The 19,272-nt window shown below is 49.1% G+C and overlaps 1 protein-coding gene across 2 annotated transcripts in view; it reads left to right on the top strand.

Moving 5' to 3' along the window:
• Positions 1–19,272, top strand: part of LOC139053001 (pre-mRNA 3' end processing protein WDR33-like) — a 219,859-nt gene that overhangs the window by 186,907 nt on the left and 13,680 nt on the right. For both annotated transcript variants that reach the window (XM_070530135.1, XM_070530134.1), the window contains one exon: positions 7,652–7,788. In XM_070530135.1, the coding sequence (XP_070386236.1) occupies positions 7,652–7,788 (137 nt within the window). The remainder of the gene's footprint in view (positions 1–7,651; positions 7,789–19,272) is intronic.

The raw sequence follows: 19,272 nt of genomic DNA, 5'->3' as shown, positions 1-19,272 counted from the left end.
GTGTGTGTGTGTGTGTGTGTGTGTGTGTGTGTGTGTGTGTGTGTGTGTGTGATGCACTGCTGGAATGAATGAATAAAGCCTTTATTTTAAGGAAGGGCACGGCTCTAGGCCACTGTTGGGGATTAGGAGGGAAAGGAATGTGGGTTCCCGGATTGTTGGCTGAAGCACATCTTCGTCTCAGTCTTTGATCTTCCGCTTTGTGCATACTCAGGTGCATGTTCAGTTCCACCGCTCTCGCATAGGCTAGTCGACCACTTCTACACTACTCGAAACAAGCCACTTTGTCTGCCATATGTCGCAATGGCTTTCTGTGTTTCAGGGCTAGTTTGTACAGTCAAACACGGATATATCGAACCCACATATATCGAATTATTGTCTGCATCGAACTCGTAAATTATCCCCTTGAAAATTCTGTGTAAAAGTATAGAAATTCGTACGTTTATATCGAACGATATTTTTACCCGCCATTGGATACATGTATATAGAACGCCGTGCGATCTCGGCACTCGCTGCACCCGCGTGCTCCGCGCCTCCCCCGAAAGGCTCGGAAAATGTGAGAGCGAGAGGGAGGGAGGCTCAGACGGTACTCCCGCTGCGCACGCTCTCCGACTTGCGGCAACACCCTGCTTGCAGAACTGCTTTTATTTTTCTCTCTCCCAATGTCTCTCATCCTTCCCCCGCGTAACCATAGTGATCGGCTCGGAAAAGGTAGCCAGGAACGAAGGCGGCGGTGGCCTCCTCCTTTTGGCTTTTTTTTTTCTTGTTGCTTTTTCACGAGTTTTGCTCAGCCAACCACAGCTCGTGCCTTTCGTACGTCGCTGTCGCCCTCGGAGGTGGCCATCGCGAGTGCTTTGTTGGCGGTGGCTGCGCACGTGAATTCTTGTGTTTTGTTCGTGTTCATTATTGTTTTGCGTGCGTCTCACAACACATGTGACTGGATCGTGGTGAGCTGACGCGGAAGCAATGGCCGCAGCAAGCACAAGCAGCGTCAAGAAGCGCAAGAACCTGGACTTTGCGACAAAGCTGAAAGCCATTCAGCGTGTTCAGGCGGGCGAGAAAAGTGCGACGGTGGCAGACGACTTCGGGATTGCTCGGAGCACTCTAAGCACCTTGTTAAAAAACAAGGCGGACATAAAGTCGAAAGCGGCGGAGTTACGAACGTCGGGAGCTTGTCGTGTGCGCGCTCCTGCTCACGAGAAAGTTTAAAAGGCCCTCTATGCGTGGTTTTTAGAGGTGCGGGCTAAGAACATTCCGGTGGATGGCCCAATGCTAATAGCTAAAGCCAGATGGTTTGCCGCTGCACTCGGTGATGACAACTTCGCCGACAACACAGGGTGGCTGCAGAGGTTTAAGAACCGCCATAAGATAGTTGGCAGAACCATTTCTGGGGAAAGCGGAGCCGTCATCAGCCAGGATATCCAGCAGTGGATTTCGAAGGAATGGCCAGAAATTTGCGCGAAGTTTTCATCCGCGGAAATCTTCAACGCCGACGAGACCGGGTTGTTTTGGCAGATGCTGCCCAGCAAGACGCTCGACGTCCGAGGCAGCACGTGTCACGGGGGCAAGATGAGCAAAGTCCGCGTGAGCATTCTGCTTGCTGCTAACATGGATGGCTCTCAAAAGCTCCAGCCCTTTGTGATTGGCAAAGCAAGGGCACCGCGCTGCTTCAAAAACTGTAAGCAGCTCCCCGTTCGCTACGCCTTCAATAAGAAGGAGTGGATGACGCGTCAGCTGTTCACAGAATGGCTGCAAGCGTGGGACGCCGAACTGGGCAAATCGGGGCGTCACGCTTGCCTCCTCGTCGATAACTGCTCGGCCCATCACACCACCTGCAAGCTCAAAAACATCGCGCTCAAGTTTCTGCCGGTGAACACGACAGCAAAGTTGTAGCCGCTCGACCAGGGCATCATTAAGTCGTTCAAAGTCGGCTACAGGAGGCGACTCATTGATAGGCTTTTGGTGAACCTCCGCATGGGCACCGAGCTTAAGGTTGACCTGCTGGGGGCCATTCAAATGATGACAGGCGCCTGGAGAGACGTGAAGCAGGAGCCTGTGGCCAACTGCTTCCGGAAGGCAGGCCTCGTGACAGCCAAACTTCCTGAAACCTGCGAAGACGGCGACGGCGACAACGAGTGCATGGACGACGCGTTTCGCGAGTTGTCGTCCCTTTTCCCGGCTGCCGTTCCAGCCGAAGTGTCTGCTGACGATTATGTGAACGTTGACAGCAATGTTCAGGCTGTTGCGAGCCTCGCCGACGAGGATATTGTAGCTGCAGTCGGAGGGACCCAGGCTGACAGCTCGAGTGGCGACGAAGATCGTCCGGACGAGGGCGCGGCTACACGCTCGTACTCCGCCGCTGAAGTGGCGGCAGCGTTCAGCTTGATTCGCCGTTGTTGCGGCGACATGGAAGGAACCGGGCTTTCGCACCTGAACAGCCTCGATAAGATCGAGGTTGGCGTCTTTAATTTCATTTGCAAGGCGAAGAAGCAGACCAACATAAGCGATTTTTTTTTCGCACAAATAAAGCATTACGTTGCGTCGTGTGTGCGGAAATAGTTGTCATTCTTGAATGCGCCGATCGGTAGGTCATCGTCCGCCACAGGTAAACTCTCTGGGCCTGTATTTTTTATATCGAATTTTTGATATATCGAATTAATTCGCGATCCCCTTCGAGTTCGATATATCTGTGTTCGACTGTATTCCAATTCCTAGTGTTCTAATGTCTCTGTGTAGTAAATGTTGAATGTTGGATCTCCCTTGTGAAAAAGCTGCACAGCTCCAAATGAGGTGTTGCAAGTCTACTCTGCATGACTCCTGGCAATGTGTGCATGGCGTATAAGTGTTCGCAATCGTAGCTTGTCTGGTTTGGTGCCATTTCTCAAGTATGTGTGGTGTGCATGCAGCATTGGCCATAACCTTATTAAAAAAAAACCTCTTCTGTGCGAGTAAGCCAGCCCTTGTCGTCAAACACATGTACTCGTGCAGCTTCTAATAGTCTCCGTTTACTGTCTGCTTTTATATTAGTGCGAATGTAATGCATCAGTGCTCTGCTAGGAGAGCCTTCTGCCAATATCTTTAGGTATGGATTTTTGGTCCACGGGGTTTGGCGAGGAAATAGAGTGTGGGGATCTGTTCGTGTAATCAAGCCGATTTCACATAATCAATGAAGCACGAATCCGAATGTGATCCCGGTTGGAAAACACGACTCAAGGAAAACAGATCATGGCATGGGATAAACAAGTCCATGCGAAGCCAAAGCCCCCGGAAGCGACCATAACGCCACCATGGAAAGCGCCATTGGGCATACGGAGGCAACAACGCCCTATCGCCAGACGAAACACGGAAGCAAGAAAAATATTTAAAAAGAGAATGGAACTAAGAACGTCGCAGCCCACCATTGACATCTACACGGATCCTGCAATCACAAACGACATAGCAAGTATGGCCTAGATTAGCACATCTGCACCCCAATACAATGGCTATCACACATGTCAGCTTCTCAGAGGCGCAACCTTGCACGCCGAACTTTTAGCTATATGGGGAGCGGTCAAAACCATTCCCATTTACATGGGAGACATTGTAGAGCAGAGTGTGTGAAATAATTATCGGATCCTTACTGATTCGTACGAAGCGGTGACCGAATTAACGGTGCTTATGACTGATGATGCTGTAGCCAGTGACACTAGAAAAAAGCTGAAGAGAATACAGGACAATGGGATGAATATTGAAATCCTATGGACACCGGGGCACACCGGCACGGAAACGGTGCCTACGACTGATGATGCTGTGGCCAGTGACACTAGAAAAAAGCTAAAGCGAATACAGGACAATGGGACAAATGTTGAAATCCTATGTACACCGGGGCACACTGGGACAGAGACGGTGCCTACGACTGATGATGCTGTGGCTAGTGACACTAGAAAAAAGCTAAAGAGACTACAGGACAACGGGACAAATGTTGAAATCCTATGTACAGCGGTGCACACCGGGATGGAAACAGTGCCTACGACTGAAGATGCTGTGGCCAGTGACACTAGAAAAAAGCTAAAAAGAATACAGGACAATGGGAAAAATGTTGAAATCCTACGGACACCGGGGCACACTGGCATAGACGGGGGAAACGCAGTTGCCGCGCAAGTGCTACTGGAAATGATCACTCAAAAATATCATCTCTGAATACGACTTATACCCCTGTCACTCAGCAAATCCAAAGTCATTTAATATGAATGACATTTGTTTGGTGTCATACGGTAAAACGTAATGCCATTCATCGAAAATTACATTTCCAAACGAATGAGCTTGCCAAACTTATTTGTATTTGCTTGGGAACCGAATGCATATCCTCGACACCAGGAGCCTACCGGTCAGCTTCGCAAACAGCACGTGCTTCTTTATTGCTTAAGAAAAAATTAATTATTTTGTCTGTTTGATTACCTAATTATTACTTTACTGGCATTTAAGTGCCTCTTATTGCATAATTACAGAAATTCTCTCAATCCAGTGACTAGACTGCGCCCTTTGGTTTTCACTGCGACAGTCGTGTTTGTTTACACAGAAGCATCAGCCTCGGCCACTTCGATTGACTTGACATAGGTAAATGCACACGCGTGTTTTCCTATGGCTTGCGCTGACAATGTAGATATTAGGAGCTCGCATGCACATCAGAACGGCGGTGACACACAACTGCCGTTTTCATTCCTCTTCAGCAGAAGTAGCGAACGCGCCCATTGTGTTTTCTGCCATGTTGCTTGCCTCATCTTCGGCTTGGCTTGACTCAACTTGGTTTGCAGTGTCTACAAGTTACCTAGTTATCCAAAAGTACTGTCTGAAAGGGAGGATCAAATATTCCAACGGAATTTAGCATATTGGAAACTAATTCTTGAACAAAAGTGGGTTCGACAATGTTTTTGCCTGTCTTCTCTTTTTTTGTTTTATCTATCGTCATTGTCATCATTTTCAAATGACATTAGTTTTTGCCGATTAGCAAAACGAGAACAAGGTGAAAGCAGAAGCCGACGTTTCGACAAGTGGACTTGTCTTCTTCAAGGCCTTGAAGAATACAAGTCCACTTGTCCAAACATTTGCTCCTGCTTTCACCTTGTTTTCGTTTTGCTTATCGTCTTAAATTTCCATCTTCCACCTTTCCCCTGATTTCCATTAGCTTTTGCCGTGTGACAGTGCGCGGTGATAATGACATTAACCACAACATATGTCATTCGTTGGAAATGACATTAGGTTTGCCATGTGACGGGGGTATTACGCTTGGTTTTCGTGCGCCATCGCGGCTTATGGTACTTATAGTCATCCCAAGAAAGCATTTGCCAAGCAGATCTTGCATTGTCCTGTTGAAGATACTGTTCAGCTCCTGATATTACGTCCGGTGGGTGCAATTGTGTCCGCCATCGCGTCGGACGCCAAATTGTACCGTGCCTCCTACTTTCCTGGCGGTAGCAATTATATGGATGCCCCAGGTGCATTTTTGCTGTTGTCGTTTTCATTGCCGCGGGCCGCACGGTGTAGCTGTGAGTGAAAGCGCGCGAGGGAAGCGGACGATCGGGGTTCATTCCCGTGCACCGCCTTTCGTTGCGCAAAAGGCCCCGGGAGAAAGAGGAGGGAGGAGCAGCAGTGTTGTACTCTGGCAGCAACTGCGTATTGTACAACCGCGCCCGACAGGCGCCGACGATTGCAGCTCAATCTCCCACGTACAAGGGAGGAAAGTGGGAAAGAACCACACCTTCTTCCATCGCGCGCATGGCGCCGGGGAGAGGGGGGAGTGCAGCATTTTACTCTAAGAGCAACTGCACATTGCGCGGCCGTGCCGCGCCCTGTCTTCATGCAACGGGGGCTGAGTCAATGGCGGCACATACCTTTGTGCGTGCTGCGTTCTCACCGCTCAGTTTGCGTTGAGGTGAATGTTTGCAAGTTTATACGGCCGATAACTCTACTATCCTTACTTCGTGCAGCTGTCCACACATTTGCTGTCTCAATCTATGGTTCGCATTTCGGGCGAAAGTAACTTCTTTAGGGGTGGCCACAGAAAATAATTTGCTCAAAATTTTACCCCACATAATGAATGCACCCCCAACTTTGTGCATATTTTTCGGGAAAGAAGGAGCATTGATTGTGCGAGTAAATACGGTAAACCATTACTAGCCCTGCGGCGTTACCAAGAATGCATTGATAGCATGTGCTAAGCATTTACAGACAATTTAGACAAAGTGAAACTTCGTTGCAGTTGGCCTTTAAAGTAACACTTACAACTGCTTCAAGAGTCTAATTAACTTCATAGTCAGAAAAATTACTGTCCGAAACATTCCCATTTGCAATTCTGTTCAACATTGCTTTCTGATCTGGTGGAGAGTCAGAAATTCGAATAATCAAGCCCCATGAAGTAAGCAAAATTAATGTATGAGAATCACATGAAGCACTATGTAGGTGCAGGCAGTGGGCTAAAGAGGGCAGCAGAATTGCAAGGCCTGGGGGACCACAATTGTGCATGCACCATTTCAACAATCTTCGCACACTTGTCCCAAGTTTATTTTGAATAAATTTTACACAAAACGGAAGCCTAGACTTTACATTCACACATCATATAATTTTAATTCTTGCAAAAGCCGATTTGTTGCATCAATTGAAGAAAAAGTTGAAGTCACTTACTCGCCATCCCGTACAATGAGGAGGCATCCATCTTGACTGATTTTTTGCACTTATGTTTTCTGCTCCTGAAAGAGCAGATAGTGCTAGTTCTCAATGTGGGAAACATACTGAAACATACATACAGCATTTCCACCCAGTAGCAGCAAAGTGTGGTGGGCGTGGGATTTTCATACGTTGCATACACAATTGTGCAGACCGCCGCTGAAGGGGTTACTTCTGTATGCAACACCCATTATGTAAGTGGAGCTAAGGTGCTGTGAACAGCATTACAAGTGCGGTGCGCACAAAGAAGCACAGAGCAGTATCTAAAAACTGAAATTCACTCTTGTGAAGAGAGCTGGAAGCAATACTGATGCCATAATCACATTCCTTTCTTTATATAACAGGCTTCCAGCAACTCTCAGGCCAACACATCCCAGGCAAACGTTAAAATTCAAGAGAGTGTTCTTGTGGTGCTTAACTTTGAAGTCTCGCTACTCTTCTTCTAGGGTAGGCAGAGTATTAAGTTTAATCTTATGGCGTTCATTGGATTATACAAAAAACATTGATACTGCATCTAGCAATACCTGAGGAACTAATATTTTGTAAACATTTGCAAAACATTAATTGAAAGAAGCTTGCATAAAATTAGTACCAAAGGAGACAAGCAAAAATGAACCTGAAATTAGAATAAGTGTGTAACATTGCATATATATGTACATGTTTTCGGCACTATACCCAAAGAATACATCTTTTCTTGCGATTCTGGTTGAAGATCCATGTCTCCTCTTAACCAAAAAGGACATGTCACGAGACACGTGCTTTGTGGTAGCCATATGTATTGTCTGCATCTAATCTATTTATGTTTCTCTGTTTTTCTTGTGCATGTGAACTGCCCAGTCAAAGACGCCCAAGTTTTTTTTGCGGGTGGTGCTGTGCTCTGACACTTTTGCACTGTTCTTCTGCCCTGTGTAGTGAATTGCTCCTTACTTTACCCCAATGCATTGTTTTGCAGTGCCCATGGGCTTTCGACACCAGGGATTGCCACCCATAGCCGGCCAGGACCAGGGCCAGTTCCAGAGACAGGCGGCTGGCGAGTGGCGCAACATGGGCGACCCTGGCTCAGGCAGCCAGGCACAACCACAGATCAGGGTAAGCCACTGTGATAGCGCAGCTCAGGCTTATAGCACAATCATACCTGCCAACATTTACAATTTTATCATGTTGCAAACGACGACAGGCCAACATGTTATATTCATTTTATTACCACACTGCGTGACTCTTCTCGCACGCTCTCCACATGCCATCTATCTGTTCACACCACAACACACACACTTTTCGCACCACCTGCTTGTTCGTTCCCCTCTCGCTGCCACATTCGCACCTTGCCTCGCCTCACCTGCAGCTCTCGGTTCACTTATGCCGCCACTCTCTCCTCGCAACTAACCCACCTCTCCTCATGAGAATGTGAAGCAGTACAGGAGGAGAGAAGCTGTGCTTCATGGTAGAGCACCAACTAGTCTGCATAGACAATAGTCCAACGATGTCCCATAGTAGAGTCACTCAAAACAAAGTCATTGTTCATTGTCGCCTAAGTGCTTGACCACGCGATAAGGTCCACATCGCGGTTCCCAACTTGGCCGAGACACTCTTTGCAGCATCACTCAAGTTGTGACTATCCAACACCATGAGGTCACGGTCTTTAATGGTGGTTGAATGCAATGACGGTCGTAGCCATACTTCAGCACTTGCCAAGCAGCTGCTTGATGATTGTGAGCGTGCTTGAGGGCCACTTCAAAGCACTGCTGGAGTTCTGCAGCAAAGGCATGCTGTGCCGCTGCTGGAGGCTCTGTATCTTCCTTGTCACCTACCTGCGGGTTCCCATGGGGTGCGGAGCTCATGGCTGTAACACAGCAAGGCTGAAGTATATCCAGTGACTATGCTCTCTGGAATCATGGAATGGTACGTGCTGGTCCCAGTCTTTGTAGTTGAAGCAGCACGCACATAGGCACAGCTTAATGATGCCATTGTGGTGCTCGACTATTTGTTCCGCTTGTTGGTATGGCTACGGTGCAACCGTCCGGGATGGCTCAGTGTTTTAGGAGATTGTGCCATAAAATTATAATGAAGGGTTGAAGTTGAAGTTGAAGTTTATTTACATCGCCAAAAAATCAACGATGCGGGTAGGCCCGGGCAAAAAGTGGACACAATCACTTAAGGCACGCCCGAGCCCCCCTGTACAAGGCATACAGCGAAAACACAAAGTGTAAAAGTCTGTGGGGGTTCCACTCTGCGTGCGGCTAGGGCTGAAGGCGAGCTCCGGATCTAGCCCCACGCAGTCGCTCCGTGGTACTCCCAAACCGTAGCACGGGAATCGCGGCTACGCCGGGTTCGGACGAATAAGGCAAACAGCGGTGTCAACGGTAACAACGTTTATTGCTAATAGCAATATCAAACACTTGCAGAGGGACGTCCTCTCAGTAAAAGTAGAAAAAGGCTTGCCTCGTTGTCGGGGTGGGTCAGACAAACGAGGTCACTCACGGGATCCGGCAAGTGCAGTCCAGGCGGTCCAAGGCGTCGGCGTCCCAAGAGAGGGAGTCTCTCCCGGTCGCGCGCTTTTATGCCTTTTTACCTTGTTGCGAGGGGAAGTCCTCCTCGCCCGCCGGATACGTTTCCCTTTCCTGTGAGCCGCGTAGGAGAAGGGGAGTACGCGCGTCATGAGAGCGACGAAGAAACGGAGGGCGCGTAGTGCCTCTCTCCCCTGTCTACGCCGGCACGATCCGTCGCCACGTGCGAACGGGTTGTGCACAACGGCGCGCCTCGTCGCCACGTGCGAACGGGTCGCCGCGGGTACGCGGGAGGAAATGGAGGCGAGTGCTCCCCACAAGTCATAGTAACACTCTGGCTATTTAACAAGGGCAAAAATATCTCGTATATGCATGAGTTTGTGAACAAAGCATAAACAGAAAAAACACAGCATAATAGTAAAAAAAAACAGAAATGCATAGCAGCAAGATAAAATTACACAGGATACATTGCAGCAAGATACGAAAAAAAGAAAAATACATGAACGCGGCTTTCAAAAAGAAGATATTAGTGAATTAATGCACTTCTCATGTCAACAAGTGAACATGTTTCAGGAATTATACCCCTTGACAATAATTTATTCAAAACAGTGGGCAGGCTACGTCGGAGTATCTGTTGCATGCCGAGCTCATCATGATGCTGCAATTGAAGGGAAGTGATCACGTGTGCGAAGATGAATGAAAATTTGGCTGCATCACAGTCGTTCGGAATTGTCGAAACTTGCATGCGAGACTGGCCTAAACAGAAGGAGAGGCGTTCTACTGCAGTGGCTGCTGCATACGGTGCAGCCGCATACGGCCCCTATCTTGAAAGCTATCTGAGATGGGGACAGAATCTACGCTACAGTCTCGTCGCTTAGGTCGTGTTTAGTAAGTGAGAGGCAGCACAAAGGTCGACTCGGTCACTCCTGCTGCGGCACTTCCTCACTCCAGCAATTGGATTGCAAGTTTTTGTGGTGATCGAGTTAGACATGTTCACATGTTCATGTTTGCTTGTGCATGTGACACTGTGCTTGTTAATTTAGTAAGTGAATATTTACAAGTTTACAAGGCAGATAAAAATATTATTCTTACTTCGCATAGCTGTCTACTAATTTGCTATTGCAGTCGATGCTTTGCTTTTCACGCTAAACTGAGACTTCTTTTATTCATCGCAACTTTAGTGCATTAGGAGTAAATCTTCATTTTTCCAAATGAGAGAAAGTTGTATTTCTGTATGAAAGAATGAGGTTTGTGGTAGTGTAAAGGATTTTTTGTAGGTCACGGCAAATGAGTGCATGTTGCAATCGAGGGAGTTTTCTTTTCTCATAGAAAATGAGTGCGCATTACAATCGAGGGTGCATTAGAATCGAGTAAATACGGTAGGTCCTGAACTTACGCACAGCCCACACTACTGCAAGAAACACCCACTGCTGCACAGTATAATGGCTTTCACCCTCTGTAAGGACCCTGCTAATGAAGGAAACAGCTTGCAGTCAATCAGGGCCAGCCTGAAGAAGCACAAGTGCAATGCTGACGCCACTTGCACAAGTTTTAACCACGAAAGGTCGGTCGAATGCAACTGCATCCTGATCAAAGGATTGCTGGCGTGCAGTGAAAGCCTTGCTCTCTGCCCTCTGCCATGGATTATTCTTCAAAATGTCCATGAGGGGATACACTGTCAGTGAGAAGCATGGGATGAAGTTCCTGTGATAGCCAGCAAGCCCTAGGAAGGCTGGCAACTGCTTAATGTGCTGGGTTTTGGGTAATCTAGCACTGCACCCACCTCTTGTTTATCTGGTCTGCACTGCCCAGGGGAAGTGATGTGGTCCAAAAACTTATAAGGGACTGACGTCACACCTATATTTTGTCCGGGTTAATCGTAAGGCCAGCACCTTCCAGGCGTCGCAATATTTTCCTCACCTGCTCAACGTGACTCTACGGCGCCTCCGGGTAGATGCGAACATCATCTGAAAATGCCACAGCGAAGTGGTGATTGATTCCCTATAGCACATAGTCCATCAAGGTTCAAAAAGTTGCCAGGTCACCTGCTCAGTATCTTTACGAATTCGGACATACCGTGATGGAAGGTGAAAGCCATTTTCGTAATGTTGGCACAGGAAACAGGAATTTGAAAAAATCCTTTGGAAAGATTGAAGCTTGAGAACCATTGAGCTCGGCCAAGTTGTGCTACCAGCCAGTCCGTTCGTGGCATTAGGTTGGCACATATCTTGGTTTGTGCATTCAATGGTCGGTAGCCTACAGCAAGACTCCAGACTTCTTCGTGACAAGCACCGAGGTCCAAAAGCAACCGCTTCACCTTATAAAACCCTGCTCTACGAGGTCATGTATGCAGCCTTCAATGACTTCCTGCTCGTTAGCATTCACTCTTGCGTCTTGCAGGCACACTGTCCCCTGTGTCTATGCGCTGCTGAGCGAGAGTGGTGGTACGCCCAGGAATTGCAGTCGACAAAGGGCTGAAGCAACTGCCTTCATGCTTGGTTGTAGTTCTGTTGCTACAGCATGGTGCTTGCCCTCTTTGGTTGGAATGCTGCTCTGTGTGTCCGGAGCCGCAAGAACTTCTTCAGAGAGGGTGTGCAAGTGGTTAGACTCTCCATCTTCCTTTATTGTGAGCACTGTGGCTGGACCCTTCTTGTGTTTAGGAAATGGCACAATCCTGCGGGTCAGTGCCAATAGCCCATCCACTTAGTGCTACATGCATAGTGCAGTCCACTAATAACAATACCACATACAGTTAAACCTCTATATAACAAAGTCGGTAAAGTTCACGAATTGCTTCGTTATATTGGAATTTCATTGTATTCAAATTCAGCTTTTTATGCAAATAAGTTCAGCCACCGATAGATATTTCTTACACAGATGGGGCCATAACGGCGAGAAAGCCAAAACAACGGCGAGCGGACGGAACGCGGAACCGCGTTCGGGGAAGGCAAGAAGGCGGCAGCGGCGAACGCCGCGTATAAGCAGCTGGGGCACAAGATCGCGGAGCGTTCAATTGCGTCGCACCTCCCGCGATTACCGCCGAACGACTACAAGATCATCCTTCGGCCGAAGAACGGGCTGGCGCTCGCAAAAGTTCCGACTACCAGGCTGAGTGCGGCGGTGCGCATGGCAGCACAAATCCCATGGGTTAAGGGACAAGAAAAGGACGTGCTTATTGTTAACGACAAGCAAGGCACCCTGATTTTCAGCACCCCAGATATGGACACTGTCTGGAAGGTGACCAAGATTAAGTCTATCAAGATCGAAAACAAGGACTACGAAGTCACGGCGTACCTCGCACCGCACGAAGACAACGGGCGGGGTGTGGTGCACGGCATCGACCCGACATTGACAATAGAGGAACTGACTGAGGCCTTCGGTAACCCGAGGAACCCGCCGATACTTGGAGTTAGGAAGATGGGCAACTCCAGCTCGGCAATCGTCACCTTCAAAAACGAGACAGTGCCGAGGTGGATGTACTGTTATGGCGTACCTCTGAAGTGTGTGCTCTACAAGAAACGCTACGAGGTGTGCTACCAGTGTGGTGAGCTAGGACACAGATCGGACGTATGTGTCAGCGAACACGTTCAATGTCGGGGATGCGGAATGACGTCTCCACCTGAGGATCACGCATGTAAGCCCAAGTGTAAGTTGTGCGGCAAAGGTCATTTAACGGCAGACCGGAAATGCAAGGAAGCTTTCAGGACCCCTTATACGATAAAGAAGAGGCAATGGGAAGCCAAGCTGCGCTTGGAGGAGGAAGAGCGGAAGGCGAAGGAGACCGACGTAGGAAGGAGCAGATGGGAAAAGAATCAAGGCAGATCCAGGAGTCCGTCAAGACAGCGGAGCATGTCGAGAGGGAGGTCGGATTCCTTTCCGCGACTGCCGCAGCGGCAGGAAGGGGAGACGCAACCGAAGGCTGGGCGCGGGAACCTGGGGACCTCCGGCAGCGCTGTCGTCAACAATCCAGCGAGATCCACGTCTCCGAACAGAAAGGTGGGTTGGGCAAGCAGGGCCTCCCAGGATAAACGCGATGAGGAAATGTTTCAGATTAAGGAAGAGAATCGCATGCTTAAAGAACAGCTAGCCGCGATGAATAGGCAATTGGAGGAGCTTAAACTAGCCCTTAAGCCTAATACAGCACATGTTAAACAACCGCAAGTGTCGCAAAAGCCACATATCGAAGGATCAGAGGAGCAGATAGCGTCTCCGCCTCCTGCTAAAAAGAGGGCGAAGGAAATGGAGAAGCCCATGATAGATAGGGACATAGAGACAGTGATAGACATTAAAATAGCGAAACTGGAGGGAAAATTTGAGACCAAGTCTGGTCAGGACGATGAATGGCGCAAGGCCTTCGAGGAACGCATGTTGGGGATGTTCCAAAATTTGACACAGCAGTTGCATCAGCGAGATAACAATCTCACAGAGCGACTGCATCAGAGGGATAATAAACTCACTGAAGAACTTAAGGCAGAATTTGCGAAGAGGGACCGGGCATATGAACAGCTCACCCAGCAAGTATTAGGAAATCAGCTAGTTGGCAGCCATGGCTCACAGATCCAGTAAAAACACCGTTTGGCAATGGAACTGTAGAGGCTTCACGCGCAAGCGTGCGGTCCTACAGGAATTCCTGAGGAACGGGGATCGACCGGAGCTAATAGCACTACAGGAATGCGGTAGAAAGGCAAAATTGTCGGGGTACAAATCCTACCTAGGCGAAGGTGAAAGCACGCAGGTGGCCGCCCTAATCAGGCGAAACGTCACAGCGGTGCAGCATGACACCGGGAATGCACAAATCGACCACGTCCTCGTAGAACTGGTACCGCGAAGAAAGAAAGATTGTAGCTTGTTTGTATTAAATGTGTACAGCTCTCCCAGACAAAGAAAATGCGACTTCGGGGATCTCTTCGCGACGACGCTACGTAAAATTAAGAACAACCCGCTGTTGATCGTGGGGGACTTTAACGCTCACCACTCGGCATGGGGATATAAGCATACTTCGATTAAAGGTAGGAAATTGTGGGACTACATACAAACTCATAATCTGGATTTAATAACCGACCCGATGCAGCCTACGAGGAAGGGAAATAGTGTCGCGTGTGATACGACACCGGATCTCACCTTGACGGGGAGCGGCACTAAAGCCACGTGGTGCAATACAAACGAAGACTTAGGCAGCGATCACAAAATCATAGAAGTGGTGGTAGAAGGAGGCCCGACAACCTCCCGAAAAAGGAGGGTGGAGGCCGTAAATTGGGACTCTTTCAGGGCACTCAGGGGAGACCCGGCTCCCATCTCTAATATTGCAGAGTGGAGCGATGGCGTAGTGCGCACTGTTAAAGAGGCCACCGAAGTGGTGGAAACGGAGGGGGACAACGAAGCGGTAGACAGGAGATTAGTTAATCTCTGGAGGAAAAAGAAAACGCTGGAGGACCGACTTCGACAGAGGAGATGGGATCGAAATATCAGGAAACAGATAGCGGCTTTAAATAAGGACATTGAAGAGCACGCCATCACGCTCACGAAGCAAAATTGGGGAAACGTATGCGATCAGATGGAGAGGAATATGAGTACCGCGGGGACGTGGCGACTTCTTCGCCACCTCTTAGATCCGGATAGCACAAAGTCAGCGTCAAAACACCAGCTGGAAATAATGGCACATCAGTTTGATGGCACTAAGAAGGAACTCTTAGAAGAAGTTAGGAATAGGTACATCAATCCCGCCGGACCTGAACCCCTCCCGGACTACGGAGGGGGAGAGAATTCGGAATTAGACGCCCCCATCACACTGGCTGAGGTCAGGGCGGAGATTAATCGGCTACGGACTAAGTCAGCGGCAGGGCCGGACAGAGTGAGCAACAAAATGCTCCGTAATTTAGACGACAGCTCAATCGCCAACCTCGCAACGTACATGCAGGAGTGCTGGGAGACGGGGACGATACCGCAGGAGTGGAAACTCGCCAACGTCATTTTCATTCCCAAGCCGGGCAAAAAACTGGGCTTCGAGAACCTCAGGCCTATATCGCTCACCTCCTGCGTGGGTAAGCTTATGGAGCACGTCGTTCTGACGCGGCTCAATAGGTACATGGAGGACAATGGTCTGTATAAGGACACCATGATCGGTTTTCGACCAAAGTTATCGGCATGCGACGTGATGCTGCAGCTCAAAGACCAAATTATAGACAAGCAAACGCGAGACACGACAGTGATAGTGGGGTTAGATGTGGCAAAGGCATTCGACAACGTGAGGCACGTGTCCATCTTGGAGAATTTGAACTCGCTCAATGTCGGGAAGAGAGTGTACGATTACATCAAGGACTTTCTTACCAACAGGAAAGCCACTCTCAAGATAGGGGAAGAATCTATAAAGAGCATTGACCTGGGTAACGTGGGGACGCCGCAGGGCTCGGTCTTATCACCTACCCTCTTCAACATTGCCATGTTGAAACTCCCCGAACGGTTGGGGGAAATTGAGAATCTAAACTTTACCATATACGCGGATGACTTAACACTATGGATAAACAAGGGCAGTGATGGGCAAATTGAAAGCTCCCTGCAAAATGCAATTGACATTATCGAGGAGTACCTGAAACCCAAAGGACTTAAATGTTCGGCCGAAAAGTCGGAAGTACTGTTCCTGATGCCCCCCGGAAAACAGCGGCTTCACCAAAGGCGCGAAGCGGGCATCCACCTGTACGTTAACGGCGCCGAGATCCCCGCGGTCGACAGTATCCGCGTCCTCGGGCTGAGGATTCAGGCAAACCGGAAAAATTATGAAACGCTTGCTAGGTTAGAAGCCAGTTCAAATCAAACGTGTCGTCTTATCAGGCGAATAGCGAACAGGCACGCTGGGATGAAGGAGGCGAATCTCCTGAGGCTAGCACAAGCCTTTGTAATCAGTAGGATAGTGTACGTGGCACCCTACCTCAAGCTCAGTTCTGTAGAACGGAACAAGCTCGAAATCATTATTAGGAAAAGTGTCAAGGTCGCGCTCGGACTCCCCCCGAACACGCCCACCGGCAAACTTATGCAGCTGGGTGTGTCGAACACTCTCGAGGAACTGATTGAGGCTGCCGTTACCGCGCAGCACCAAAGGCTACTTGGATCTAAAACAGGTAGGAAAATTTTAGAGAAATTAGGCTACGAGCCAAAACATGAGCAAGTGCGCTCAGGCGACATACCCAGACAGATCAGGGACAAGATAAAAATACCTCCGCTACCCAGAAACATGAACCCTGCCTTTCACGACGGCAGACGTAAAGACAGGGCAGAGGCATTACAAGCTAGATACACTTGTCGACAGGACGTCCTATATACGGACGCTGCGGAATATGAAAGCAAAGCGGCACACGCGGCCGTGGCGGTTAGAGAAGATGGAACACCGGTGGCGTGCTGCACAGTCAGTGGCGTCGAGACGGTTGAAGCTGAGGAAGTAGCCATAGCCTTGGCCCTCAGCCAAAGGGGGGTAAATGTGGTCATCAGCGACTCCAAAAACGCTGTGAGAAATTACGAATCGGGGAGGGTGACGGAGACTGCCATCCGTATATTAAACAGGGAAGGAGGACCCAGGCAGCTTGTTCTGCTCGTTTGGGCACCAGCTCACCAGGGACTTAGAGGGAACGAGGAGGCTCATTCGGTCGCCCGAGGTCTCACTTACCGGTCGACCCCCGGAAGCCCCCAAACCACCGAAACTATAATCAGAAGAGAGGATATGCGCGCATACCATGAAATCATAGCCTACTATAGACTAAATCGCCAAATCTACCCGGGAGCGGACAGAACGCTCAGTAAGAAAGATGAGGTTATGTGGAGGAAATTGCAGACGGGGGTTTTTCCAAACCCCGTACTCTACAGCAAGTGGCATCCAGGAGTGTACAGGTCAAAGTGCAGGTTCTGTGATGAGGCAGCAAATCTGGTTCACATGGTGTGGACATGTCCGGCTAAACATGATAGCTCGCGAACTCTAGAATCCTGGGAGGCTTTGCTCCGCAGCCCAGACCCCAACGTCCAGCGGGACATCATCGGTCAAGCCCTTGCTGCTGCTGCGTCTCAAGGCATTCCGGCCGACGGCTAGGGGCGAAGGGAGAGAAGCATTTCTCTTCTGACGTTCACTGACTGGTGTTTTTAATAAAGTTCTTCCTCCTCCTCCTCCTCAAATGCGAAGCTGATGTGATCTGGCTTCTTATTGCTGCCATCAAGCCACCATACTAGGATCAGGCTCCACACTTACTCTCACACTCCCAGGCATGGCACGTGAAGCGTAATAAGAGCTTATTGTACTTGAACTTTATACAAAACATCACTCGACCTTGCCGATGAAAATTCGCTTAGAGTGTCTGTACAATTGCTATTGCATTAAAGGGAAGCTGAAACACTTTTCGAAAAAAATGAGTTCTCTGCGGCATTCTACAGTTCTGAGTCCCCTGAACACGAATATCTCGCTCAAAAAGGGCGGAAACAAGCGCAAGCGGCTGTTTTTTCATGAAAACGCGCACCAGCGCCTCAGGGTATCGCGCGAACGCCGCTGTTGCCCATGATTGGTCGGAGCCGCTGTGACGTAAATGGCGGCAGTCGCCGGTCGGCGCCGCCGTTTCAGAGCGTAGTGCTCTGTTCTGTTCTGGCTTCATAGCTGAGTTGTAAGCGTTATGGAACGTTCTCGCTGTCTCGGACAGCTTGTATTTTCGCCGTACATGTTCGAACCGACAGCCGATACGGAAAACGATGGCGGCAATGACGATGTTGAGTGTGCCAAAAGCGAGAGCGATGTGTGCACCTTCTCGCACGTTGGAAATCTTAGCTGTTAAGTATGCATTTTTTTTTTCATCTAGCTGCACGTTCCAATGACGGGAGAAAAAATGCGCTAAAGTGTCACTGGGAACTTGCTGCTCGAAGAATGCCGAAGCACTAACTTCTCATTAGATTGTAAACACGGGTACAATTCCGCGATGTCAAGCACCTTGCCGCTGCTTGTCTAAAGTCCCGTGGTTTTCTGAGCTTTTATACACGATCGCGAACATAAGTGCCGCGTTTCAAAGCGCGCACATGCAGTGCTGCGAAGTTGCTTATCATACACATCCAGATCGAGATGGTCAGGGGGATTATATGTGCAATATTCAGAATATGGTTCGACGACTTTGCGATTGTGGCTCGATCAAGAATCGGTATGTGCGCTCTATGCTAGTGTTGACATAAAGATATGAGGCAGTTTTAGCACCGCCGTGTGGTAAACATGATAACTGCAACCGTACGTCGAATGTCACTAGGCAAGCCTATACTCCATTTCATACCTCAGGTGCAACGCTGTGGAAGCTACGCACGAAGTCCGGTTACCAAAACTTATTACTGCGCGCGTTTCCGTCTATGGTTCGCAGCGTGCCAGCGGCGTTTGCTCGCGCGAGCATGCACGTGAAGTTGCCGCGACGGGCTGAAATTAAAGAATGCCGAAAAGAAAATTGATTTAAAAGAACGTGTTAACAGCCGTATAAGTACACGGATTGTTTCTATGGGTAAATTCTTTTTTTTTTTTCATTCAGAACTGAGCTTATATATGAAAAGTTTTCTCAAAAATCGGTTCAAAACACACCGAACTTTTTCTAAGTGCGAACGCAGCCACTGCAAGAAGTATCTCAAGCCTCCACAGCGTTGCACCTGATGTATGAAACGGAGTATAGCAACGCTAGCAACAACGCGTTTCCGCATTTGTCGTAAGCCTATCCGGCTATCGCGGAAATGGTCCGAGCACAGCACAGTTGATTTCGTCGGCACGATCTCTCCTCACCGCACTGCGCTGCAAGCTTCTTGTCCTTCGGGAACCTGTGAAACACCACATCGTCTCACCCGCGTGTGTTCGCGCAGCCGAATGCTGCACAGAATGAGGGCATGTTGGGCGCCCTTGGCTGTAGGCACTCACGCAGCACAGAAGGAACGAACAGTTTACGAAAATCGCACAACAAACGTGAGCGGCGCCGGGGGCAAATCTCTCGTAGCGTCGTTCAGTAAAGCGCAGGACGGAAAGAGGCATGCCAGCGCATGACAGCACGCCGGTCCGGCAGCTCGGTCCCCGCCAGTG

This window comes from Dermacentor albipictus, unplaced genomic scaffold, assembly GCF_038994185.2.
Source record: "Dermacentor albipictus isolate Rhodes 1998 colony unplaced genomic scaffold, USDA_Dalb.pri_finalv2 scaffold_51, whole genome shotgun sequence".
Classification (NCBI taxonomy): domain Eukaryota; kingdom Metazoa; phylum Arthropoda; class Arachnida; order Ixodida; family Ixodidae; genus Dermacentor; species Dermacentor albipictus.
The sequence above is the reverse complement of the archived record's forward strand: the minus strand, read 5'-3'. Positions and strand labels throughout refer to the sequence as shown.